General features: G+C 51.1%; 10 protein-coding genes across 10 annotated transcripts; 3 read left to right on the forward strand and 7 right to left on the reverse strand.

Annotated features, from left to right (window-relative positions):
* Nucleotides 1–1474: 1474 nt before the first annotated feature.
* On the reverse strand, nt 1475–2809 carry N7443_002028 (cyclin family protein; the record flags this gene model as incomplete). Its single annotated transcript, XM_056882084.1, has 2 exons — nt 1475–2078; nt 2142–2809. The coding sequence occupies 2 exons, from the start codon at nt 2807–2809 to the stop codon at nt 1475–1477; spliced, it is 1272 nt and encodes a 423-aa protein (XP_056743925.1).
* Nucleotides 2810–5422: 2613 nt separating this feature from the next.
* On the reverse strand, nt 5423–6228 carry xgeA (putative endoglucanase; the record flags this gene model as incomplete). Its single annotated transcript, XM_056882085.1, has 2 exons — nt 5423–5819; nt 5870–6228. The coding sequence occupies 2 exons, from the start codon at nt 6226–6228 to the stop codon at nt 5423–5425; spliced, it is 756 nt and encodes a 251-aa protein (XP_056743926.1).
* A 1782-nt stretch (nt 6229–8010) lies between these two features.
* On the forward strand, nt 8011–8761 carry erg2 (C-8 sterol isomerase ERG2; the record flags this gene model as incomplete). Its single annotated transcript, XM_056882086.1, has 2 exons — nt 8011–8347; nt 8397–8761. 2 exons carry the CDS (start codon nt 8011–8013, stop codon nt 8759–8761), a joined length of 702 nt encoding a protein of 233 aa, XP_056743927.1.
* A 165-nt stretch (nt 8762–8926) lies between these two features.
* N7443_002031 (GroES-like protein) lies at nt 8927–9797 on the reverse strand (the record flags this gene model as incomplete). Its single annotated transcript, XM_056882087.1, has 2 exons — nt 8927–9310; nt 9381–9797. 2 exons carry the CDS (start codon nt 9795–9797, stop codon nt 8927–8929), a joined length of 801 nt encoding a protein of 266 aa, XP_056743928.1.
* A 1080-nt stretch (nt 9798–10877) lies between these two features.
* Nucleotides 10878–12522, reverse strand: N7443_002032 (GNAT family N-acetyltransferase; the record flags this gene model as incomplete). The annotated part of the gene is made up of 2 exons (XM_056882088.1): nt 10878–10995; nt 11045–12522. 2 exons carry the CDS (start codon nt 12520–12522, stop codon nt 10878–10880), a joined length of 1596 nt encoding a protein of 531 aa, XP_056743929.1.
* A 604-nt stretch (nt 12523–13126) lies between these two features.
* Nucleotides 13127–14569, reverse strand: N7443_002033 (putative proline utilization protein PrnX-like; the record flags this gene model as incomplete). Its single annotated transcript, XM_056882089.1, has 1 exon — nt 13127–14569. The coding sequence occupies one exon, from the start codon at nt 14567–14569 to the stop codon at nt 13127–13129; it is 1443 nt and encodes a 480-aa protein (XP_056743930.1).
* A 1309-nt stretch (nt 14570–15878) lies between these two features.
* N7443_002034 (uncharacterized protein) lies at nt 15879–19955 on the reverse strand (the record flags this gene model as incomplete). The annotated part of the gene is made up of 1 exon (XM_056882090.1): nt 15879–19955. One exon carries the CDS (start codon nt 19953–19955, stop codon nt 15879–15881), a length of 4077 nt encoding a protein of 1358 aa, XP_056743931.1.
* Nucleotides 19956–20773: 818 nt separating this feature from the next.
* Nucleotides 20774–21817, forward strand: N7443_002035 (RTA1 domain-containing protein; the record flags this gene model as incomplete). The annotated part of the gene is made up of 3 exons (XM_056882091.1): nt 20774–20936; nt 21007–21249; nt 21324–21817. 3 exons carry the CDS (start codon nt 20774–20776, stop codon nt 21815–21817), a joined length of 900 nt encoding a protein of 299 aa, XP_056743932.1.
* A 522-nt stretch (nt 21818–22339) lies between these two features.
* N7443_002036 (uncharacterized protein) lies at nt 22340–23166 on the forward strand (the record flags this gene model as incomplete). Its single annotated transcript, XM_056882092.1, has 4 exons — nt 22340–22414; nt 22465–22564; nt 22620–22903; nt 22963–23166. The coding sequence occupies 4 exons, from the start codon at nt 22340–22342 to the stop codon at nt 23164–23166; spliced, it is 663 nt and encodes a 220-aa protein (XP_056743933.1).
* A 129-nt stretch (nt 23167–23295) lies between these two features.
* N7443_002037 (zinc-binding alcohol dehydrogenase family protein) lies at nt 23296–24339 on the reverse strand (the record flags this gene model as incomplete). Its single annotated transcript, XM_056882093.1, has 1 exon — nt 23296–24339. One exon carries the CDS (start codon nt 24337–24339, stop codon nt 23296–23298), a length of 1044 nt encoding a protein of 347 aa, XP_056743934.1.
* Between the last annotated feature and the right edge of the window lie 171 nt (nt 24340–24510).

Here is a 24510-nt window from a genome sequence, read left to right on the forward strand (position 1 = left end):
AACAAGAGTAGTGAAAGAGGAGAGGGAGAGAGAAGTACTCTTATAGTATAGAGGTTTTTGCTAGGCAGCACGGCCAATACGGAGGGACCCACTCCGTCAAACGAGCTCGCTTAATAATAACACTAAATTTCCTGCTTCAGGGTGCTGCCTGGGGCTTGCTGACAAACACGAGAGTCAAATCCTCCCATCTCAGACGCTATAATGCAGCGCTCCGGTTGATGAAATTCGGATATTTGGATATTTGGCTGTAGGTGGCTGCTCCACAGCCAAACGTTGATTGAGTCAACAAATGACAAACCACGAACCACCAATCTCAGGGACGATCGAATCGGCCCACTTTCACTCATGCTCGACCCACCATTGGCCAACCGTAGTTTACAGATACGTCCACTGCCTTCTACAAGGTCAGAACAATCGACCTGGTACTATATCGGTAGTCCCATGGAAAATCCATTCTGCATCTGCAGCGAAAATTCAATCATGTCTCAGAGGACGGAACAGCAGGAGAGCTAGCCTAAGTGCCTCACTTTACTTTCTGAGACTCATACCGGCTAGTTCAATATTCAGCCCTCACTTCGGAGATTGTGCGTAAGATTGCTCAGCATAAATAGCCATGGCGCAGGCATTCCACTGGGTATGTCCATTTCGGGCATGGGCGATAGTAGGTGTGTTAGATAACCAGGAAGGGAGAATGGTTGTATTGGGTTGATCTCGTTCTCGGTTACTTTGCTATGTCGGCGGGGTGTGGCTTGCACCCTGCATTCCTCGACGCTTCTGGCTATGTGACTTGAATACAACCGGGACGTCACTGGAAGGCTGGAAGGCTGGCTGGTATTGTGCAATGGCCTGCTATTAGATGCAAAAAGTTATGTCTACGGATGTCCATAGACTAATGCGGGTGATACGCGAGACGCCAAGCTAGAGCTTCTAGGCAAGCCTCCCGCCGAAGATCAAGGATCTGCGTGACGCAATTTCGCAAGCGGGAGCGGATCAGCAAGGCATGCAAATTATTGAACACTATTCCGTCCGGAGAATTTTGCCAACAGTACGGCGAAAAATTTCACAGGTATGAAGTATCATTATAGGTACGTCCAACGCCGGGACTATGGAATAAAGGGATAAATACATCCGTAAGATACATCAAACGTCTAGAGAGCATTCCATCCCAACCTGAGTCCAAAACCAGAACCAAGAGCCAGAAAAGAAACCAGACCAGAAACGCCAATGCCGCCGTGTGTAAATGCAGTGATAAAGAGTGTGAGAATAGGAAACATGTCTAGAATGTGGACATGGATGTCAATAGATAGGAAAAGGCGGTAGCGTAAACGAAGGGTATTGTCACAAAAGATGCGTATCAACGGTATAATGCTTTTTGCCAGGAAAGTGAAATAAATGGGTAGGAGACGAAGGGTAATAAATAGGGGAGTATGGGTGAGATCAAAAAGGAACGGTCACAAGCCGAGACCGGCTCGACTTATGCGTGGGGACGACCGATGCGGCTGCCCATGTAGGAGCCGGTGGCTGAGGCCAAGAAGCGTGCCACAAAGCCTCCGCTGTGGGAGTGGCCGTTGATTTTCATTTTCTTGGAAGGTTGGCGGGCGGGCTCGAAGGCTTGCTTGGACGTTATGTGGCCGACGTTGACGTAACTGTATGCCAGGGAGGAAACAGAGGGGCTGGAGCTCGGGTCGGTAAGCATGACATCGTCGTTCCCGTGAGACGAGCATGTGCTGATACTGGCAGGGGTGCCGCGGGAGCTGGGGGCTGTGCTGGATGAGCGAGAGCACAGCGAGTTGAATGTCTCTGCGTGAGATAGGCCGGGGACATCTCGGATGGAGGGAGGCGAGATGGAACGGCCAGGGCGGTTAGGTGATGAGCGTGTTCGAGGATAAGGATTGTAGCGTTCATGTTCGGCGATGAACTGGGGGGAGTGGTCTGTGTGGTGGATGGTAGGGCAGGAGACATGACTGGGAAGACGACGAAGGGAGTTGTCGACGGCCCTTCGGTTGTCACCACGAGCATCAATTTTCTGACGACGAAGGCGGCTGGCCAGCATATCCGCAGATTGGTGAAGACGACGCCTATTATTAAAATTAGTCATTGATAACCACCAGACACGCATGCATATTCGAGTTGGTACTAACCATTCACGGTGTTGTTGTTTGCGCTGAAGTTCCTCCTCTTCGGCCTTGCGCTGGCGTTCAACGGCCTGCAGTCGTTGACGAATAGGAGCCAAGAAAGGATCCAAGAAAGTGAAAAGATCCTCCTCGGCCACACGAGTCTCCCAGTCGAGCAGGAAGAGCAACTGACGCTCCATCAAATTCACCTCAGGCAGGGAGAATCCGAAGCCTTGGTATCCCTTCACCACAGTATACCGAGCCCAGTGCTTGTTCTTAGGGCTGGAGTCATTCAGATTCTTAGCGGCAAGGATGAGCGAGGCGAGGAAGATGCGGTGGACAGTGCAACGCATGCCTTTGGCGACCGGGGGAAGACGGTCACGTAGACGGCCAAGGTAGACGAGGGAGCTCATGAGGGTGGGCACCTGGACCTGGGAGCGGGCGACCAGGGAGGCAATGAACTCTTCGATGGAGGGAAGGGGAGGCAGCTGGTCGGCTGGGTCCAAAGGAGGAGTAGAGGGAGGTGTGGGTTGGCCGTGCTGGTTGACGGTGTTGGTCACATGGGCCTCACATCGGATGACCTGTGATGCCTGCTGTGCCAGGTACGTCACCATCTCTCGCGAGACTCGCTGAGTGACGAAGGAATCGAGCGCTGCTCGGTTCAATGCTTGGTGATTCATGTTGCCTGTGTTCATTGTGACCACTGTATAGGGTATATGGTATAGGGCGGCGGAAGGTTTGCTGCTTTAAAAGTCCCACGACGAGAACTAAAAAGCAGATAAAAGGTCAAGCTCAATCTCGAGCGAGTTGCAGGTTGACAAGGGAACAATTAAAGACAATGGAACTTTGCTTTGTGTCGGGTATCGATGAAACAAAGAACAAAGCAGAAGTAGAAGCAGAAGCAGATGGCAGTCGAGATAATGGAAATCAAATAGCACGCCAAATTCCTGAACCGGCAGGACGAATGGACGATGTCAAGTAGTTGGAGGAAAAAGAATGTTGCTGTAAGGATAGTTGAGGTTGTCGTGTCAACCCTGTTATCGAGCGATAGCCCTAACTGACTTTCTCCAGAATAGTGAGACCTGCCGAAGCGGAGAATTTTCAGCCGAGAGACAGCGTCCACAGTAATTTGGCTACTGGGGCAATAGATCGATGAAACTGAGGAACGGTGGAACAATTATTGATGTGTGTCTTGGTGAGCCTGAGGGAGCGATCGGGTCACAACGACGGTATTAAAGGGAAAGGAAAGGATGGGTGACGACGTTGGGCATGTGAAGGAATCCCGTGAAGAATCTGGGTGTGGGAATACTTGGGGATAGATATAGCTCCGGTATGCGCCATTCAGAGGGCGGCTGGATGGGGGCACTCAGGAGCTGCAAGGTGTGCATGGTCCAGTCAGAAGTCCTGGACAGGACGGGGCTAGGGGGGGCAAGTCGCGGAGGAGCGCGAGTAAACCTGCATAGTTGGATCTGAGATGCTCGAACCTTTGCCTGGGGCAAAAGAGGGGCTTGGGTTGTCCTCTGGAATGTAGTGGAGCGCGATTGCACGGTTCGAGGCACTGCAAAAGAAAGTTGCCAGACTAGTACGCGAGTATGTAACTATTTGCTATCAACTCTGTCTGTGCTGCATCCCTAGATTCAACCCGCCTCCCGATAGCACTTCACCTGGCGAAGTGCTGACGACATTCACTCATCTATCCTAGCATGAATGCCATCTCTATCTCCAATTCTTCCCAATAATAGAAGTCCTTCGAAGCGCTGGGGAAGAATGGGGCAAAAGGCCACAATTGACACAACTCCACCGCCGCGAGGAGATCAACGCTAGGCCCACCCGGTGGAGCGGGCCTGTGCTAGAATTGGAGCCAGCCTCCTACCCATCTAAACCCATCACTACTATGGGTAAAATTGGTGAAACCCGCGACCGTCTCAGGAGTGAGACGCCGAGGTAACCAGGACTGGATTCCATCCCGTCTGCAATAGCGTCAACTCCTACCTAGGTGTCTACGGTACTCCGAGTGTATACGCGCCCCCTCCAGGGCACGAAACACTCAACGATCCTAGAGAATGAATCCAGGTCCGGATTTAGGGGAAAGGGGTGATTTGCGACTCAGCTGAAAAAAAAAAAAAAAGACAAAAAGACAAAAAGACAAAAAAAAAAGAGCCTAGTGTCCAGAGCAAAGTGACCTATGGGCCTGGTGGCAGGTTCTCCAGCTTGCAACAATGTGGCAAGTCGCGTTTCAATTTGGCGCCCGCGACCCCCAATAATAATGACGAACGGGTCGAACCTGACAGATTTGTCTGTGCGGGATCGGATCCCTGCCTTCATGCCAAATGACCCCTGTCACACACGCGTATTCGAATGCCTGACATGTCAGAAAGGGTCATCGAATAGTGCGTGCACCTCGCATGAGATCGATTCTGTTCCAAGGGACTCTGCCCCTCTCCTGGAGCGGGGAGGGAACAGAGCCAAGATGGATGTATCGGGTCGCGCCCACCTTTTCGCAGGTTTCTTCAGATGCATGCATCTGCACTCTCGGCTGTTCCGACCTGCGCCGACCTGCATTTGGGTCTAAAAAAAGCACTCGCGGAGGCTATTTTCGGCCATGTTCTCTACGACTTCTATATAAGCGCCCTTCCCCAGCGCCTCCGGCCCTCCACCCGCCGAGCGCTTGCCCTTTTGATTCTCTGGGGGCGGGCGCTTCTAGGTGAAATGGACGGCCTAATCTAGTGCTAGAACAGGGTGGTTATTATTAGAACCTACGCGCTCGATTCTGGCGCCTCTTGACGTTCCCCATCCGCGCTACAAAGTACGGTGCACAATGCGACCATGTCCTACCCGGGGAGTCATCGCGAAATGATTTGGGAGAGTTACATTGATTTGATTTCATCGAACGATCTCTTTGGATGCACTAATGTCTTTTAAGACACTCGGCGTCTCGCTCGACTTTATCTGACTCCTCGTGTCTTTTCCGCTTGTTCCGGCCGTTGCAAGCATGGGCCAATGGTGCCACTGGTGACGAACGACAGCGCTCTTGAAACAGGGTTCCGTTTCAGGGTGGCATGGCGTTCTGCTTCAGTTAAGCCAGCGGTAAGCGGAGAGACGGTGGCCAAACGGCGTCGGGCTGAAACAGCCCGCGAAATAAATTATGGATCAAGCAAAAAACTTGCTACGTCACTCTACTTCGAGTCCATCCAATGATACGGTCAATAAGTCGATGCCAGATCTTCGACTAAGACTATGAATATGACTTTGACGATGACTATTTACGCGTAACGAAATGCGTCCTCGATCGCATGATCTCTAACTTCTTAAGCGACAGTGACGGAGTACTCGGAGACAGTCAGATCGGCAGTGCCTGTGAATGGCTCGGTACCGGCCTGGACATCGATCAGGTAGAGGCTGGAGCTCAGGCCCTCGTTGTCAATCAGGTAGGTGAAGAACTTCAGCATGTCACCGGAGAAGCTCTCGGTGGTTGACTCGGCAACGAAGCTGTACACGGTCATGGAGCCGTTGAGACCCTTGTACAGCTTGAAGGTCACGCCGTTGATGGTGGTGGTGGCGATGGCAGAGCCGGTGGAGGAGATGGGGCCTGCACCGCCCAGGGCAGCGAGCCAGACCATGATCTCGTACTCCTCGGAGCCGGAAGCGCTGGAGCTCAGGAACATGTCGTAGGAGACATCGGCCACGATATCGGTGGTGGAGTAGCTGTTGACGGGTCAGAAAAGCTGGGTATCTCTTGAAGGGGTATTTCTTACCTCCACTTCCAGACTGAGTCGATGCTGCTAATGCTGCTAAGGGTCTTAGCAGTGAACGTCAGAGAGACGTCGGCGAAGCTCTTGACCTGGGTGGAAGCACCGGACCAGGACCATGAGGTGGACCAGGAGATGGTGCTGCCGCTCAGGGAATTAACGGTGGTGCACTGGGTGCCGGACTCATCGTAGCTCTGGCCCCAGAGGTCGTTGTAGATGATGTAGCTGCCGGTCTCGATAGTACCCCACTGGTCGCAGGTTTCGGTGCTGCGGCGAGTCAGGCTCTTGGTAGGAATGGTAGCGGCACTGCCGAGGCTGGCGAGGCCGAGGGAAATGAGCGACAGAGGAGTGATGAAGGATTTCATGGTGATGGTCTGGAGGTGAATAATTGGCTGGCCAGCAGTAAAGAATGAGAGAATTCCAGAGGTGGTTTGGATTGTGTTTTAACGGTTAGACAGTCACGGCGTCTACATGACTTTATAATCTGCGATCGAGTCCCACCGCGGAGCAGTGGATGCTTGTTCCGTATAGAGCACGGAGCAGTCCTGTCTCATCTCAAATCGCCGGGGACTCCACCGGGTATTTCGACAGTCGTCAGGACAAATAGATGAACTTTAAGCTTTGAGACCTTGTTCCTTGAATAGACTTTGCCGTGAATTTTTCCGCGACTGAGGGTTTATCCCGGTAGTACCGTTCGGCTGGAGCTTCTATGCAGTTTCCGGAAGGACTCCGGGCGTAAACAGCGAATCTGAGACGACGGCGTCGGCCCGCTCAGCGGAGCCCTCTGGATCGAGAACACGGTCAGAACTTCTTTTTTGGACATGCCGAGGATCTTCCGAACGACTTCAGGGATTCAATTAAGAATCCGAGCGATCGAGACCTGTCAGTTGGGCCATGTGCTTCAGGGGCGTCTGCCATTGTGTCGAGCTTCTCACCCCTGAATCTCGAGGTCAGAAAGCGTAGGGAAGTCCGACAAGAACCAGGAGTCGATGTCATATGCATAACTGGGCCATTATTGAACGACGTTTGCTGATCATCTTCAGGGAGCTTCAAGCTTTTCCTGGCATTGGCGGAACATTTGTATCGAAGAAGCCTTGGTCACATCATCATAGTGACTAGCCTATGAACCCCTTTCATATATGCACCCCGCATCCTGTTTCTGCAGGACATTGACCCCGGGGTGTGAGTTGTATGAGAGGCTCGAGGTATCAATAAATTGGTTTCTGCATGACTCCGGAGGAAGGGCCGCTTTGGAGCTGGTGATGATCAGCGCATGTTGGGGTATGCCAACACCTGGGCAGATAACTTTCAAGGATGGATTATTAAACGAGCCGATTTACTCTAACCCTTCAGGGTGTTTTTGAGCAACAATATGTCTTTGAGTCAGTTTGCAATCATTTTCAATCAAAACACAAAACGTGACACCTGCTGGTGCCCAGGTACCAGGGAGTGACTTGCAAATATATATTTGGTACGAACTTCCGAAGGCTACTAGCGGTGACACGCAAATGCTCTTGAAATCTAACTTGGATTTAAAATATCTTCAACTTCTGGCTATAACTGAATATAAACAAAGAATAAATAGAACTCGTATCTCGAATAGATCTTTAAAATCTGTGTACACAGGTCTTTGTTCGGCCCTATTGATTGCGCTCGGCTCGGTCGGTACCTGTGCCCAGGTGGACATCCCTAAGACTGGAGATCACGGGTCCAGGAATCCCTCGGACAATTGGACAGAACTAGAGAGGTATCCTATCTGAGAGAACTGTGTGCCAAGTCTTGATTCAGGAAGCATTGAAGCAATGGCCAATAATCGTGGTTACGATTCGGATTGCGGCGGTCCGACATGGCGTGTGGGCTGCAGATTCACCCGCGGACACCGAAGTTCATCCCAGCTTCACGGCCAGGTAGATTTAAAAGGCAGAGGTAGACTGTCAAGAAATGGAATAATCCAATTGAGTCCCTTTGATTTCATTTCATCTCCTTCTCCTTCTCCTTCTCATCCTCATCCTCATTCTTTTCAATTGCAAAATAAGGGTGTTCATCGAGGGCTGAAAAAAAGGCCCCACAAGTGGAACTCCGGGGATTTTGCTAGGGGTGTTTTTTGTATCTTGTGCTTCTGAGCCTCCCTTCGAAACAACCTCAAGATGCCTTCCAAGTCCTCCACGAAGCCTTCGGGTTGCGGCTGTCGCTGCTTTTCCCTCCGCAACCTCAGCATCCTCGCCGTCTTCCTGGCTCTTTTCTCCGCCGTCTACAGCTTCCTCGACGCGCGCCTGGACCAGTTCTACATCTTCGACCCAGAGCACCTGCACGACCTGTCGCAGCGTGCCATCAAGACCCATGGCGAGGACACCCAATCCGTCGTCAACTTCATTGTCTCCGAGCTCGAGACTAAGGTCGGCCCGGACCACCTGAACTTCGAGCAGGAATGGGTGTTCAATAACGCCGGTGGTGCCATGGGCGCTATGTATATTATCCACGCCAGTACGTCCTACTCCCTTTCTTCAAATTCCAATTGACTAACACCTCCAAGGTATCACCGAGTACCTGATCATCTTCGGCACCGCCATTGGAACCGAGGGCCACACTGGCCGCCACACCGCGGACGACTACTTCAACATTCTGCACGGCACCCAGCTCGCCTACGTCCCTGGTGCCTTCGAAGCCGAGTCCTACCCTGCCGGTACCGTGCACCATCTCCGTCGCGGTGAGGTCAAGCAGTACAAGATGGAATCGTCGTGCTTCGCGCTCGAGTACGCCCGTGGCTGGATCCCTCCCATGCTCTTCTTCGGCTACGCCGATACCTTCTCGTCCACGCTGGACTTCCCTACTCTCTGGGCGACCACGCGCATTACCGGCCGTGAGATGATCTCCAACTTGCTCAAGTTCAAGCTGTGAACTGCTTGTCTATGACTGGATGGTATAGAGCGGAGGATGTATAATACCTGGATTGGGATGACGTGTACGTTAGGATGCATTGGCACCGAAAAGGGATACAGATGGTGGAGAACAGTTGGGTTGTTCATAATGCAGAACACGACATCAAATTGAAGTCAAAAACAATCAAGACCTCTTCCCCTTCCCCTTGAGAAAGGCGCCCATCATCCTCTTCGGCTCCGTCTCCCCTTGCGCATCTGTAACAAAAGACTCCCCAAAAGCATCAACACCGGCCCGAATAGCCTGATCCAGCGACGAATCCTCCCAGATCCTCATCAAAGCCTTCTGCTTACGCACAGCCAAAGGCCCATTCCCCTCCAACAGACCCAACCACCCCTCAACAGCATCATCCAATTCCTCAGTCTCAACAACCTTCTCCACAAGACCCCAGTTCAGCGCCTCCTCAGCACCAATATTCTCCCCAAGCATAAGAAGCCGTCTCGTCCGGCCCCATCCAATCAATCCAGGAAGTAGCGCCGCCTCAACAACACTAGGGATTCCAACCCGAACCTTCCTTCGTTAGATCAAGTCACGTAACTAAATCACATCCATGAAACATGGAACGGAATAATGTACCTACCTCAGGCATCCCAAAAACCGCATTCCGACTCGCAATCCTAAGATCACAACACGCCGCAATCTCCAATCCCGCACCGAGTGCGTACCCATTCACGCGCGCGATGACAGGAACCGGACAGTTGCGGACTGCACTACACGCATCCGAGACCTTGGAAATGAATTCCCGTGCTGCAAAAGGTGAGTCTAGAGAAGCCATTTCGGCGATGTCGGCGCCGCCGATGAATGATTTGGGTCCAGCGCCTGTGAGGACCACGGCGAGGAGGTCTTTGTTGGACGATTCTATGAATTTGAGGGTGGATGAGAGGGAGAGGAGGAGGGAGGTGTTTAGTGCGTTTAATTTTGATGGGCGGGATACTGTTAGGTGGGCTATTGTGCCTCTTGGGCGGCGGGTTATGGTTTTAAGGATTTGGGTGTTCATTTTGAATCAATGGATGGATTGATGTTTGAGGTTTGGTTAGAGGGGAGTGCTCAGGGATGCGGATAAGTTGAAGTATGGATATCTGGCTGAGGACCGAAAATCACCGACCCCGGACGCGGGGAAGACCCCGCAAATGCCCCGGAGGCTGATCGATTGCCTTCAGAGTTGATGCGGAGACTAGGAGAGGACGGTGTTTTATTAGTACAGTACGTCCCGAAGCCGGTGCGACCACGTACGCTCTGCGATTAATCTCCAATCCTAATGCTAAAGCCACATTATACTATATGTAGAATAGCCCCGGAATGGGGATGTTCCGGTACAGCTGTCCCCAACTGACACGGGCCTTCTAGATCTTTGCTTATTTCAGAAAATAAGCTGCTTTGCTTTGAACAGCCCTGTGCCCGAGTGACACCTTGCTCTGATCAAACTGAGCGTTGGATCTCAGTAAGAACCTTGCATACAGTGGCAACACCCTGATGGGCCAGAGCGTATGATGGAAAAGGACGAGGTTGAGTATAAGAGTCTTGTCAAGGCCGCCGCTCAAGAAGCTGGGCATAAGCTACTGTTGACTGTCTGTCCAAGCCTGGATCAATTTGAGGGGTACGATGATGATTTTGAGATTGATGCCCATAAGTTCGGATCGAGGCTACAGCATTTTCGGTTGGAAAAGTATTGTGTGATCCAATATACAGAGGGATGCTATTTGTTCTAGATGGGCTTGGAGGTCCCATCGATTCATTGCAAGCTAAGATGTAATTTGAAATATAGTTAAATTGAAGGAAGACGCAATACGTTTCTAACTAGCAGGAATACTTTAGAAGAACTCGAGATATAGATTAATATGACTTGGCATTAGGGTTGGAGAACCAATCGGAGAGCGTAGGTGGTCGCACCAATTCCGGGACGAACTGTAGACTATGTAGATCAAGACCAGAGTAAATTCATCTATCCAGCCATGAGAACGCATGATAAACGCCCATCCGGACAGAGATAAACAACGAACAGGAGAGAAGGAGAGAAAGAAACAGGCAAGCTATTCGTTACTCGTCATGTATATTATTGACAGATAAATGCTTCCATCTATAGAGCCGGAGCTTCCCAAAACTCGCGCTTGATCTTCATCACAGCGGAGCGCTTGTGGGGGAAGCTTACTTCGCCTTCTTTAAAGAAGCCTGCATCTTGTAGGTAGCCGATGAGCCTGGATAGTGGTTAGCATTTGCTCCGGGATAAATATCTCTCGCACTTACTTGGTATTATCCACCCGCGGCTCGAGGTAAATCGCTTCAGTCCTCATATCCGACACAAAGCAGTGGTGCACCAAGGCACTCAGCCAAATGGCAACGCGATGCGAACCCCGGAACTCCTGTTCACCGACCAGAAGATGAATACCCCGATCATAGTTATCCACACGGTCCAATAACCGTCCCAGTCCATCCTCCTTCACCCAGTAGATCTCAAAGTACCCAAATGGCTTACCATCCCAGCATCCAATAACAGGGAAACTATGCCGACTGGTCAAATTCTGTAGCAGGAACTTTTCCTGTACAGAGTGCTCTCCGCCAACACCCCACGCCGCTTCAACTCGAGGATCGTTCATCCACCGATGCAAGGTATCCAAATCAGACGAGACATTCTGGAAGAGATGCTGCTCGATCCCTGTGACCGAGGAACTCACAGCCTTAGGTGTCTGCGGCCGACTTTCACAGCTAGATCCCGGAGCTGACGTGGACTTGGTCATAGGGAGGAACGGCACTCGAAACGATAGCCACTGGCCCACGCTGGGTATATAGCGCACGTAAAACACCTCGCCTTGGTGCGGCGGCTTCGATCGAATAGGATGGCGCACTCCATTGGTAAATGTATACTGCGTGGGTGCAGGCGGATAATACGTAGGCAAGTGACTCGCCGACGTGAAAGGACCGTTAGAGCTAAATGCGGGGACATTCGCAGTATGGAAAACTGCTTCCGTTGGCGGCAAAATGCCTATTTTGGGCAGCACATCGCGGGCAGGAGAAGCATGCCGAGACTGGAGGGGAGTCAAGGAAGGTGATAGAGGCGCACGGGGTGCGAGAGTGAATAGGAAAAGGCGCGGATCGAGCTGCCAGAAGCTGCGACGGCTCAAGAACATATTGGACCAGCTGCTTGAGTCGCGTGTCTCGACGGGTTGGAACCCGACGGAGGAGTCTTCGCTGGATATCAGGCCCATTCGTTCAAGCTTCTGGAGCAGGTTTCGGCCTTTGAAGATTCCCTCGCGCTTGATATTCACCCGCCAATCTCCCTTTGGCTTTCCGGCGAGTGGTGTCGCGCTCGATGCTGCTGTGTCCAGGTGCAGGTCCGGTTCGGGCTCGTGGAAGTACCACCACATAGTGGCCCAGAGCATCATGGCAATCTGCCGGGTGGGGGAGGTGGCGGGCTTGTATTCGCTGGAGGGTGGGTTGACGATGTAGGAGATGTACAGGCAGTCGCGATTCAAGGTGGGGTGGGTAAAGCGATAGAAGTTTTGGTCGTCATTGCTCGCAGCGGGGAGGCCATTTTCAGAGCCTGTCCTGCCTCGTTCTTCAGGAGACTTTCCAGCAGCTTTCTCTGTGTGGATGATAATCGTCCAACCTGGTGGGAAGGTGGAGTTGTGAGCGCTCGCGTCGTTCGCTTTAAACGTGACCCCACCAAAAACGGGTGACACGGTGAACGTGAGTCCATTGGGGAGAAAACAGGTTGTGTTTCGCATGGTGTTAAGCGAGACTGCTGCTCCTGATCTTAGAGCAGTGTCTTTCTTCTTTAAAAAACGCTTTAGATAGACGAAAAAGCTCGTTTCGCCTCAGCGCTGCCCCTCACCGATGCGGGGATACAGAGTGACAATGCGCCAATAGCCTGATCGGAGAAGAATAGGGTTGTGTCAAGGAAAAGACGAAAGCCCTAGTGCGAGTATGCCGATCAAGATGAAATGAGTAATGACCTGAGGGGTGACATCCCCTCTTAAAGAAAGGAAATGCGAGGTGTACCTTGACTGTATGATGTTAGCAATGACGCAGGCTCCCGTACATCATGCCACGCGCCATACAAGTGTCACGATTTTGTCAGCGACTTCAACATACACATTCATACACGTTTCCAATAGGAAACGTGTAGAATAGCGTGAACTTTGCAAGGGAAAATGGGCCACATCTACGATTGACTTCTTTTTTTTTTTTTTTTTTTCGCGGGAAATTCGACGGTACGAGGGATGACCAGTGAGGTCTTTCGGGAAAGGAGCATCGATTGTGAAGAGATGACACAGGGTATACTACAAAGACAGGTACGCAATACAAACAAACAGTCCTCTAGAAGTTCTTCTAGAAATCTTCCACGGTGGTCCCTAATTTGCGCTCGCGCGCCAAGCGCACCAGATCTCCGCCGGTGACCAGATCCATCAGGCCCAGCCCGACACTCTTGTAGATAACATTTCCCCGCTCCACCCACTCGCGCAGACTCTTCTCTTCTTCGGCGGCTTCTTCTTCACTCAAGTTGTGAGTTGCGTGACGGACCATCATGAGCTCACCCAGCTCGACTACTTGCTTAGGTTTGATTCCGGCCTGGATGATCTCGCCGGCTTCCTTCATAGCGGCGTCTAGACTATCGACCACCACGACTCCGCTTCGTCGGGTATGCTTGTGGAAGTGACGGTGGGGTGGTGTAACATTGACCTCGTCTCGGAGAATGTCGGGATGGACTTCGGCCATGTGTGCTTTGTAGGACCCGACCGCACTGATCAACCGGCCCTTTTGGCGGCCCTCGCGAGAGGTGAGGTATTCCGCCGGGAAGAGTGGCTCGGCGGAGGGAGTGCAGCAGAAAATGACGTCTGCCTTGCGGACATGCTCCTTCAGAATTCGACCGTATTCGCCAAAGTCGGTGCTCATCGCGGAGAATTTGGCTTCTCCGCGCCAGCTCGCATTCTCAGGCTGGTAGATATCCCGTAGAAGTTCCGCAGCACGGTCGAATGATCGATTCACAATGTAAACCCGACGGATCTCGTCGCCGCGGAGAATCATCGCCAGCCGAATATGCCAATAAGCCTGGGTACCGGCACCGAACACCAAAAGTGTGCGGACCTTCTTGCGCTTGTTGAAGATCATCAGCGAAGCCAGCGCAGTGCGGAAGGCTGTCAGCTCATGGGCATTTATGAGCCCAAAGGGTAGACTCTGGCTATCCAAGAGTGTGACACTACCTCTTGGCGAGGTATCCCGCGTGCCCACGCCGGGCCAAGCCCCCATAGTCTTCGATATACTCGGACTGTTGACGGGTAGCTGATTGACACATCCCGAGAGTAGGGTCGAGTCGTCAGTGCTGTCTCCAGTCCCGCTAGTTCCAGTAGTTGTAGAGTTGCTATCTTCCACCGAGGACTCCACAGACAGGTCACTCATATCGGAAGAGAGCGAGGCCACCGAGTTGCGAACGGAGGAGTTCCGTGACCGCCTGGACGGGGCGTCGCCATCGCTGAATTCCAGGGCACTGCGTTCCACGGCGCACCCCGCAGTCCCTCCGTCCTGCAGTGAGACCATCTTGATACCGAGTGTCTGGCCCGTGGTGGCGGGCATGAAGAGGGTGGTGCAGCCATTTTGACGGGTGATGGCTGTGCGCTGGGGTTGATAAGTTGCTGAGCAGCCTTGTTCCTGCGTTCCGGTGGAGTAATCTCGCAAGGCGTCAGCGAGGTTTCGTTGCAGATTCACGATCTCATCACGGTTGAGGGAGAGCAGCAGAGCGCGAAGCTGCGACCCGGAGAGGATAGTGAGGGGCATGGGGGCGGTTCAAAGGTACGATGACTGAAGAGGGAGTGAGAAAGGCGGGAAGAAAAATAAGAAGGTTCTATGATCTTTGTCCACAGTGTTCAGTTCACACGCCACCGGCAGAGGCCAAGATACCAAGATACCGGGACGGAAGAGTGAATCCACCGCGTCGTAATATGAAAATGCACAGCAACGCCAAGGGCAACGCCAAGGGCGACTGCAAACCCGGAGCACACAATACCGTGGAGAGGCTCCAATTTAAATCAACTCGGGGACGTGAATAGTCCGAAGATGACGACAGCCGTGGATTTCGATGTGGGGAGCGGGCCGATCAGCACCGTCCGTTCATCAAGGGACTGAGTGGGAGGTCTTAGGGCTGTCCAGCTGTTCAAGAGTTCAGCGCCCGAGTCATATGTCCAATGAAATCGAGAAAGATTGAATAAATGAAGACGATCAACTCTGTGACGCCCGACTGCTATCCCCGCGAGGCTACGATCGTTGCCGTTTGCAGCGCCGCTTAAAGCGGCACATTGTTGATCAACGGGCGGAGGCCTCATAGGGCTTCAACTAAACTGTTTTGGGACTACTCGTTCTCTTCCTCTCTTCCAGAGGACTAATGACACATCTTTGGCTCGCATTCTGTTTGGCTGTCTTCTTAACTCACCATACTAAAAACGAACTCCAAATCCTACACTGACTCGTAGCCTCAAACATCAACCAAGGTTAGAAGCAAGCCGGAGACCAAGGTTGACCCATATTTCAAGTGGTCGTTCAACACATTTTGGGATTCTATGCTTTCGAGGACTCACTTTTCTTGGGCCATACACATTGGAGAGGAGCAGACGGCCAGCATGTCTACGAAGCGGGCGGTCCTGTAGGTTGTTGGTGTCGCAATGCGTTGACTTCAATGGTTTTGGGGGTTAAAGGCTTGGTCACTATTACATGAATATGACTTCGTAATTGTTCCCAAAGATTCATGGACTGGTCGGTATCGGAGAGACGACTTTCTTAATGATCTCCCTAGGTGCTATCTGGCTCTGGGACGCTTTCTCGCTAGCTCATTTACAAAGTTTCCAAGAATTGGTGCAATTCTACATAGCATTCAGATCAGTCAAGTCGCACTTGCCGGCTCAGAAAAAAGGCCGGACTATTCAATAGGTACTATCTTGCGCTTGCGAGTAAGCGGCCCAAAAATGTCTCACCTAGTATTGGGGGCCAAGAAAACCGAGTTGTTGCTCCTTCCTCAATGAAATCTAAGCTGTTTCCTCATTCCAATCGAATTAATAAGTATGGTCCAACAGAGAATTTGTCGTACGTTCATCTACTGGACTTCCCATCCTGGGCTGACTTTCATGTCCGCGTACCATTCCTTCACGTAGTCCAACCCTACATGCGGACCATAGGGATCTGCTTCCCACTGGGGCCGCGGAGCTTCCAATCCAGTCTCCATAAGACAACTTTCCCGCAGGGTCTCAATACTTCCGCCCCTATCGTAAACCGGAGCTTCTCCAAGCGAAGTGCGCTCTAGACGCATCTGTGCTCTCAGATCCTCCGTCTCGGCCACGTTCACCGTAAAATCGTCGTTGATAACCACGCCGTATCCATCACGAGCTCCGTTGACTGTGACGAGCTTGCGGTGAGCTTCGAGAGCAACCTTCTCAGCTGGACGCGTCAACGGGTCGCCGAGTCCACCACCACCCCATGTTATCCATTCTAAGAGGTCACCAGGTTCAACGCAGATATGGTCACACTTCGATGGTAGAATTTCCGCCGGTGCATCCGCTGATTTGGAGTGCCGATAAAGCAGCTTTCGAGAACGCTGGCCAGGCTTGCCTCCCTTCAATCCCCACGGCTTGGTGAACCAGCGATCATCATGAACGCTGAACTCTCCTCTAGCCAAGAATCTGTATAGAGTGCGTTGCGCGTTACCTCCACGGTAATAGCCCGGTCCACCACTGTCGGCCATACTTTCATTCGCCTCAATGCGCAGTGGGTAATTCAATTCGATACTTTCTGTTGGGATGGACTTGATTGCCGGGAAGAGGCAGTGGCAGTCGGGGCCATCGCCGGCTTGACGGGCAGGAACACCTCCGAAGCCAATCTGATAAAGCTGGTACCACTCTCCATTGGGCTTGAATCCAGAATAGAAAAAGTGGGGCGAGTCGCTGAAGCCAGCTGCTGCTTGGTATGTGTCGTCTTTCTGGCCGATGAGAGCTTGTACAATATCCAAGGTGCGCCCGAGAAGATGTGTGCGACATGAGATTGGAGCAGGCCGAACTGGCTTGAGAACACTTCCCTTGGGGATATGTACATCGATCAGATCGTGGAAGCCATCGTTGATCACTGTACCCGGAGCGGCAGCCGCAATCAGATAGTACCCGATGAACATCTTGAACATGGTCTCCGACAAATAGAAGTTGATGCTGTGTTGGCTCTGAGGGGATGTGCCACTCCAATCAAACTTCAGGCGATTACCATCCACCTTCTTCATGGAGCAACTGAGTGCCCAAGGACCTACACCATGACCATCATCATCCACAAAGTCTGTGAACTTGCTTTCCTTATCATCAAAGTGCCTCTCGACAAGCTTCGCTAGACCAGTGCGATTTCGGTATAGCAGTTCGTCACACGAAGCTAGATACACTTCCTGACCGAACCGATTGACTAGCTCGCGCACTCTGGTCGCAGCCATGGAGCATGCAGCGATGATGGCAGTCAAATCGGAGCGATACCATGCCGGCTGTCTGGAGTTGCGACACAGAAGCTCCACAATATCAGAGTTCATAGCTCCCTTTGAGTAGAGCTTGATGCACGGGATCTGAACACCGTCATCAAACACCGAGGTAGCGTTGATTGACATGCTACCGGGAACGATACCGCCGACGTCGGTCAAGTGTCCAAACTGAGAAGCATATCCAATAAGGCGATGCTCATGGAAGATGGGCAGAAAGACGATCACATCGTTGAGGTGGCTGATGGCACCCTCTACCTGATAGGTGTCGTTGGTGATAAACACATCGCCTTCCTCGATCGTGCCTGTCCATACCTTAAGGAACTCGGTAATGAAGCTGCCAAATTGACCCACCAACATCTTTCCCTTGGCGTCGGTAATGACGTTAAATTCGTCTTGTTGTTCTCGAATTGCCGGTGACATACTGCAACGCAGCATCATCTGATCCATCTCGCCTCGGATGGAGCCAAGGGTGGAAGAAATCAGAGTCGGGATTAAAGGACTAGACTTGACAAGCTTGTTGGCCGATTCGGCTGTATGATTTGTGACAGCAGTTGGCTCCCGGTTCTGGGGGTTAATCAGGATATTTCCGATACTGTCGATCTCACCATAGTAGCCGGGTAGAACAAGCGTGTTGCTATCCATTTCAGAGATAATGCAGGGACCCAGAACTTTAATTCCCTCTCTGCTGATCTTTTGGCGATCCCACAATGTGGCGAGTTGCTCTTTCCCTTGAACGATGATATTCTGCTCTCCAATCTTTGCTTCTTCAGGTGGCTCGGAAGTTGTCGCTTTGGAAACCCGAGGAATATCGGTGACTGGCGAAGCATCTTCAAGCACGACGCCAAGACGCATCAGCTCGAGCTCAAAGTCGGGCAAGGTATAAGTAAAGAGCTGCTCATGTTGCTGGTCAAACTTTTGTCGAAGCACACCATGCCAATTAGCTGTATCTGCGGCCAAGTCATCGGCTGTCAGATCGACTGTAATCGTGAGAGCTTGTCCCTTATATCGGAGATCCGCCTGATACGCGGCCTTCCAGGTGACTGGCCAATGTTCACCGGATGACTTTTGTAAAGTATCTTGACACTGTTTCTCAAGCGCTTCATATTGGCCCCGAATTTGATTGGCAGTGGTTTCAGAGACAAGGTGAATGAAGGTGGCCGACTGTTCATGGCGGAGTTTGGTGGTAACGTCACCTTGCGCACAAAGAATGCCAGGAGAGGGAGGGATGATGACAGGCCACGCTCCAAGAAGTTGTCCCACAGCGTTGGCATGCAAAGGACCAGCCCCTCCAAAAGCCACGAGTGCAAACTCGCGAGGGTCATATCCTTGCTCCACAGAAACCAGACGCAGAGCTCCATACATGGTCTCATTGATGATAGTGATGATATCTTCAGCTGTTTGGGTGACAGGGAGCTCCATTTGAGACGCAATATCCTCCACGGCGGATATGGATGCTGCCACATCTAGTACAAAATCACCCCCAAGGAGCGTTTTGGGTAAGTATCCGAGAACCAAGTTTGCGTCAGTCACTGTCGCCTGACGTCCTCCTTTCCCATAACATGCGGGTCCTGGAACCGCACCAGCACTCTCAGGCCCGACGCGCAGAGTCTCGGTCAATTCCATATAAGTAGTGATGGAGCCACCTCCCGCGCCGACCGTCTTGATGTCGACGGCTGGGGAGCGAACAGACAGGTTTCCGACGACTGTTTCTCGTCGCAGTTGAGGCTGACCATCATAAATCAGCGCGCAGTCGGTGGATGTTCCACCCATATCCAGAGTAATCAAATTCTTGTATGGAGTGTTTCGAGAAACAACGTCAGCCACTCCCTTAACACCGCCAGCAGGTCCCGACATCAGGATATTCACTGGTAGTTCAGAAGCAAGATTCAAGCTGGTCAAGCCACCGTCGCTTTTCAGAACTCGGATCGTCTCGCTCTCGGTAGCAAGTGTCTCTGATAAATTGCGGAGATAAGTCTGCACGACAGGCTTCACGAGAGTGTTCGTACATGTTGTCACCGTCCGCTCATACTCGCCCACTTCAGGCAAGACATCCGCCGAACAAATCACGGCGACATCTGAGCCTAGCTCTTCGCGCACGACCTGGCTGACCACGCGCTCATGCTCGTTATTGCTGTGAGAGTTCAAAAGTGAAATAGCGACAGCTTCTGGTTTTTGCTTTGCCAGCTCACGCAGCTCGTCTCGTAGATCGTCAATGTCCACGGGGGTGACTTGTTCACCATGGACTGACATACGCTCTTTACACTGAACGACTCGTTCCAGAGGAACAATAGGCTCCGGCGGTGTCCAATATAGCCAAGCGCCTAAACCGCCGGGAATCTGCGAGCGGCGCAGCGCTAGGATATCTTTATGGCCGGCAGTCACCACAAGCGCAGTGCGGGCGCCCTTTCCCTCCAGGACAGCATTGGTAGCGGTTGTTGTACCGTGATGGATAAACTGAAAAGTCCCCGACCATCCAGTCTCTTCTTCAAGTAGCTTTCGGGCTTTGGCGATGCCGTTCTGAATTCCAATGCTTTGATCCGGGATGGTGGTCGGGACTTTCGCCCGAACGGTCTTCCCATGCGGGGTGAGGACATAAACATCAGTAAATGTACCACCGACGTCGACACCCAACTGGTACCCCTGGTCTATGCGTGGATCCGCCATAGTGGATGACTATGGGATGTCAAATTGTGGCTATGGTGAGAGTTCCCCTCGGCCTCGCTGCGAAAATGACACGGAGGCAAAGCTGTGCGAAGACTAAAGTATCCACCTTTACATGTTAGTCAATGGACTGGTTGTTATCTAGCACAGAGTGACATGAGACGACTATTGCCTCGTTCGGCGTCGACAAGTGTCCCCGTGGGGCTATCGGTGCCAATAGGATGTCTCCCGCAATGCTGATCTATGCACCAATGTGGGACAAACGATAGGCGAGAGGGGTTGTTCTTTGATGGCATTTCTTCAGCTGCAGGATCTGGATATATCATCGGGATGTTATCGATGAATTGACAATGGTTTACCGCTCTGGTTGTCACCGAAGCTCGGTTGTTTACTCTCGCGAACCCGAGCGAGGAATGCCGAATACGAAGTCTATCTTTGGCTCCGGCCCCACACCATGTCAAAATAAGTCAACTTGCACTTGGCTGCTTGGACAGGGCCCCCGATAAGGTTATTTCTAGTGCTCCTTTCTAATTGTCGTACTCGGTTTCGGATATTTACACTGTAGCCTTAGAATACTCACAATGTTAAGCCCCCGAAGATTAATCTCGATTTCTAGAACCCATGGACCGTTCACTGCCTCTCGGTTAAACGTTGCCTAGTTATCAAAATAAGATGTGCAATCAGAGATTTCACTCAATTCTTAATATTATCAGTCTATATAAACTCCCTGCCTCTGCCGGCTCTATGGATTAAGAAAGCATTCTTAATCCGGTTCGTCCAACAAACCGATTTTGGTATCTTGATCATTTCACCTATCCACAATGTCGACTTCTAACTACAAATTTGTGCTCTACCATTATACGCCCACTTTGGCAGGCGCAGTGATCTTCGCTGCACTTTTTTCCTTGACCACTGCCCTCCACCTCTTTCAACGCATACGAACGCATACCAAATACTTCACCCCGTTTATTGTTGGAGGAATATGTTAGTTTACAGCCTATTTTCAACCAATACTCAGAGTATTGTTCTTTCCTAATATGCAAATGCTTGATAGTTCAAATTATCGGATATGGAGCACGAGCTGTTTCTCATTTCCACACACAAAACACCACAATATATGCGATGCAGAATCTATTCGTCTTGCTGGCACCGACCCTCTACGCGGCATCGATATATATGGTTCTGGGAAGAATCATTATATTCTTGCATGGCCAGCATTTGAGCTTTGTGCCTGTTCAGTTGATGACCAAGATATTTGTTCTTGGGGATGTGCTCTCCTTCCTTCTTCAAGGCGCCGGTAAGTGGGAAGTCACAAACATGACATTCTTGCAATACTTTTCCCTGGACAATCAAATTTACTTAATAATATAGGTGGCGGTATCATGAGTAGCAGTCTCCAAAACAGCATGGTCATTGGTCAATGGGTTATCGTTGCAGGCCTCTGCGTCCAGCTCGTCTTTTTCGGTGCTTTTTTGACAAGTTCATTGATCTTTCACTACCAAATCAACCAGTCGCCAACTTCAGAGTCTGAAAGTGCAATTAGCTCTTGTGGATTTATTCCGAGAGATTGGCGAGGCCTCCTATTTGCGCTGTACTCCGCCTGTGTGTTGATCCTTATTCGATCGGTTTATCGTCTCATTGAGTTTTCCCAGGGAAACAACGGCTATTTGATTGGCCATGAAGTGTTCCTGTATGGTTTTGATGCCACGATGATGTTCTTGGTGATGGTGGTTATGAACGCCTTCCACCCATCCGTCGTTTTGAGATCCAATGAGGCAGTCAATACCGAGGAGTCAAAGCAATCCCTCAACATCAGCGAGTTGAGAGAAATCCGATGTAATTCAGGATCTGCGAGCAATGTTTGAGAATGGAAACTCTACGCGAGTAGCTCTTTTGTCTCGGTCTTGTGCACCCGGAAGATGTCCTTTTGCTATTTGGGACCCGCACAAGAATTGCTTGAAATGTTCAAAGTTGGACGTTTCAATTCGAATTCATGTTATGATCTTTAAACAACATGATACAATCGATAGGATTAAGACTATACTAGAAATCGAAATTCCCGAGAAGAGGACGCTGACTTTAGAGTTGCCTGAAACTCAGGTGAGGGAAGGCGGCAACAGGTTGGGGATACAGCCAGAGTTGCTGGTTCCTGGTTCCTCGTTGCTGGCTGCTGGCTGCCCTTTGCTGGCTCCCAACAAAGGCAGTGGGTCCCACCCGGATCCTCCTCGATCGTATAGAATCCGTTGAGGACCAATGGGAGCGGTGACTCAATTTGCAGACGATGAATAATCATAAATCAATGCTTCAGTTCTATAAAGTCGGTGATAGTTTCGTTGAATAAGACATCCTACAAAAGCAAATTCAAAAAGAATCAGCACAGTTGCAAAATGAGCGCTCCTCAGATCACCCTCTACTTTGACATTGGCAGTCCTTTTAGCCACATCGCATTTCATGTCCTGAAGGTAGGATCTATGGAAACCAAGATCCATTCGCCTTGCTGATGACTTTGCAGAACTCCCCCGTCTTCTCAAAATGCGAGATTCAATACATTCCCGCATCCATGAAAGACATCTTTCAACTGTGCCAGAACGCACCTCCCCTTGCAGTCAAGAGTAAGTTTGAGAGTCATGCATGTACACCAACCGATCTAACCGTTTCGGGTCACAGACAAGTCACCATGGCTGAACCGCGAGCGTCTGTATTGGGCTCGTCGATTCGATGTCCCGATGTCACGTTCGATCCCTAAGGGCTTCCCTGCATCGACCGTTCACCTCCAGACCGCCCTTGCATTGGTTGCCCAACAGGCACCCGAGAAGCTTGTTCCGATCGCCGAGAAGCTTTACGAAACATTTTGGGCGAACGGCGACACGACTATCATCACTCCGGAGATGTTCTCGCCTGTCTTTGAGAACGAACTCGGTGGGGATGTGGCGAAAGCGATCTTGACTGAAGTAAGTCTGAAGCCACTAGCTTACTTCCGCACCCATACTCACTTATAAATTTTCAATAGTCGACCGAGCCCAAGGGCAAGAGTCTCTTCGATGAGAATACGCAGAAAGCGTTTGCCTCTGGCGCTTTCGGTCTGCCGTGGTTTGAATGCACTAACGCCGAGGGAGAGAAGGAGGAGCACTGGGGTATTGACCACCTCGGTCGCGTGGCGGACTTCTTGCGCTTGGATACGACCGTGGACCCGTCGTTCAAAGTGTTGCTTTAGGAAGTCATGGCGTGGATAGAGTACAATTGGTAATAGTTTAGATTAACAGTGGTAGTTATTTAATTAGACGACAAATTGCATTTAAGTACTAGGAATGAATAGAACAAGATCATTTGCCAATCTTTGTTCTTAAACATGAACTTGCCATTGACCACTCAAACTTCCGTTCGAATACCCGTCGAGCGTCTTATTGACCGCATCTAGATCAAACCCATTGATAACCTGATAACCCAGAGGCTTAATCTTTCCCTCTTCAAGCCAGTCAGTTACCGTTTCCCATAGTGGAATAGCGGTATCAGGTCGACCATTCGATGTACCGAACACATTCAGAGTCTCAAAGCCAGCAGGCTTAGTAGAGAGCTTTGTCTCATCAATCGGGCCCGATGGCAGCAACCGAGCAAGCTTTCCAGTCTTGGAATTCGATAAAGCTTCAACACCAATGAACTGGCTTCCGGGTGGGTTGATAGTGTCGAATGCATAGATCAATTCATCTCCGGTGATTTCGCGTACTTCTGCGGCAATCTCTGTCGGGCTTTTGGTTCTGTCGATAACATGAGTTGCGCCTAGAGCCTTGAGATCTGCGGCGCCTCTCAAACCAGCAATGACGATGATGTTTCCAATGCCTGCCAAGGCAGCGAGCTGAATACCGTATTTCCCGGTATTCGAGCCACCTCCGACAATCAGCAAGGAAGTCGACTTGTAGTCGAAGCTCTTCGCTGCAGGATCCCACGGCGCCGGGAAACTAAAGCAGGTTGTATCGAAGAGGGCGACTGCAGCTGTCACATAGTTGGTCGGTAGCGAAGTCGCTTGAGCATCAGTGAAGCCCGAAGGAACTTTAGCCGAGAATCTACTATCAAGAATAGCGTATTCTTGAAGACCCCCGGAGGCTGGACTGGGCAGCAAGGCCTGCCCGAAAATATGATCCCCTTCCTTGAATCGGGTGGCATTACGACCAACGCGGGTCACAACACCAGCGATATCTGCGCCTAAAACGGCGGGTAGAACATCTTGGATGAACAGCCCCCAGTCACGACATTTTGCGTCGTGTGGATTCAGGCCTGCAACGGTGACCTGAACGAGGACTTCGCTATCCTTCGGTTCTGGGATGGGACGGGAAGCCTTGATCAGTGGCTTACCGATTTCGCTAACGAGGATGGCGGTTTGAGTTGACATTTCGAAACTTTGTGGCTTATAGCAGATGGTAATTTTAGATGGTTCACTTGCTTCTTCTTATACCTCGGGCTCGGGCCTAAATGCTGGGATGCGCGAGACCCCGGGTAGTGATTATCAATCATCGATTACTTGGCTCAATAACGTCATGACACCCCTGTGTTCGACAGTGCC

Source organism: Penicillium atrosanguineum (genome assembly GCF_028827265.1).
Source record: "Penicillium atrosanguineum strain IBT 20685 chromosome Unknown utg000002l_segment0_segment0, whole genome shotgun sequence".
Taxonomy (NCBI): domain Eukaryota; kingdom Fungi; phylum Ascomycota; class Eurotiomycetes; order Eurotiales; family Aspergillaceae; genus Penicillium; species Penicillium atrosanguineum.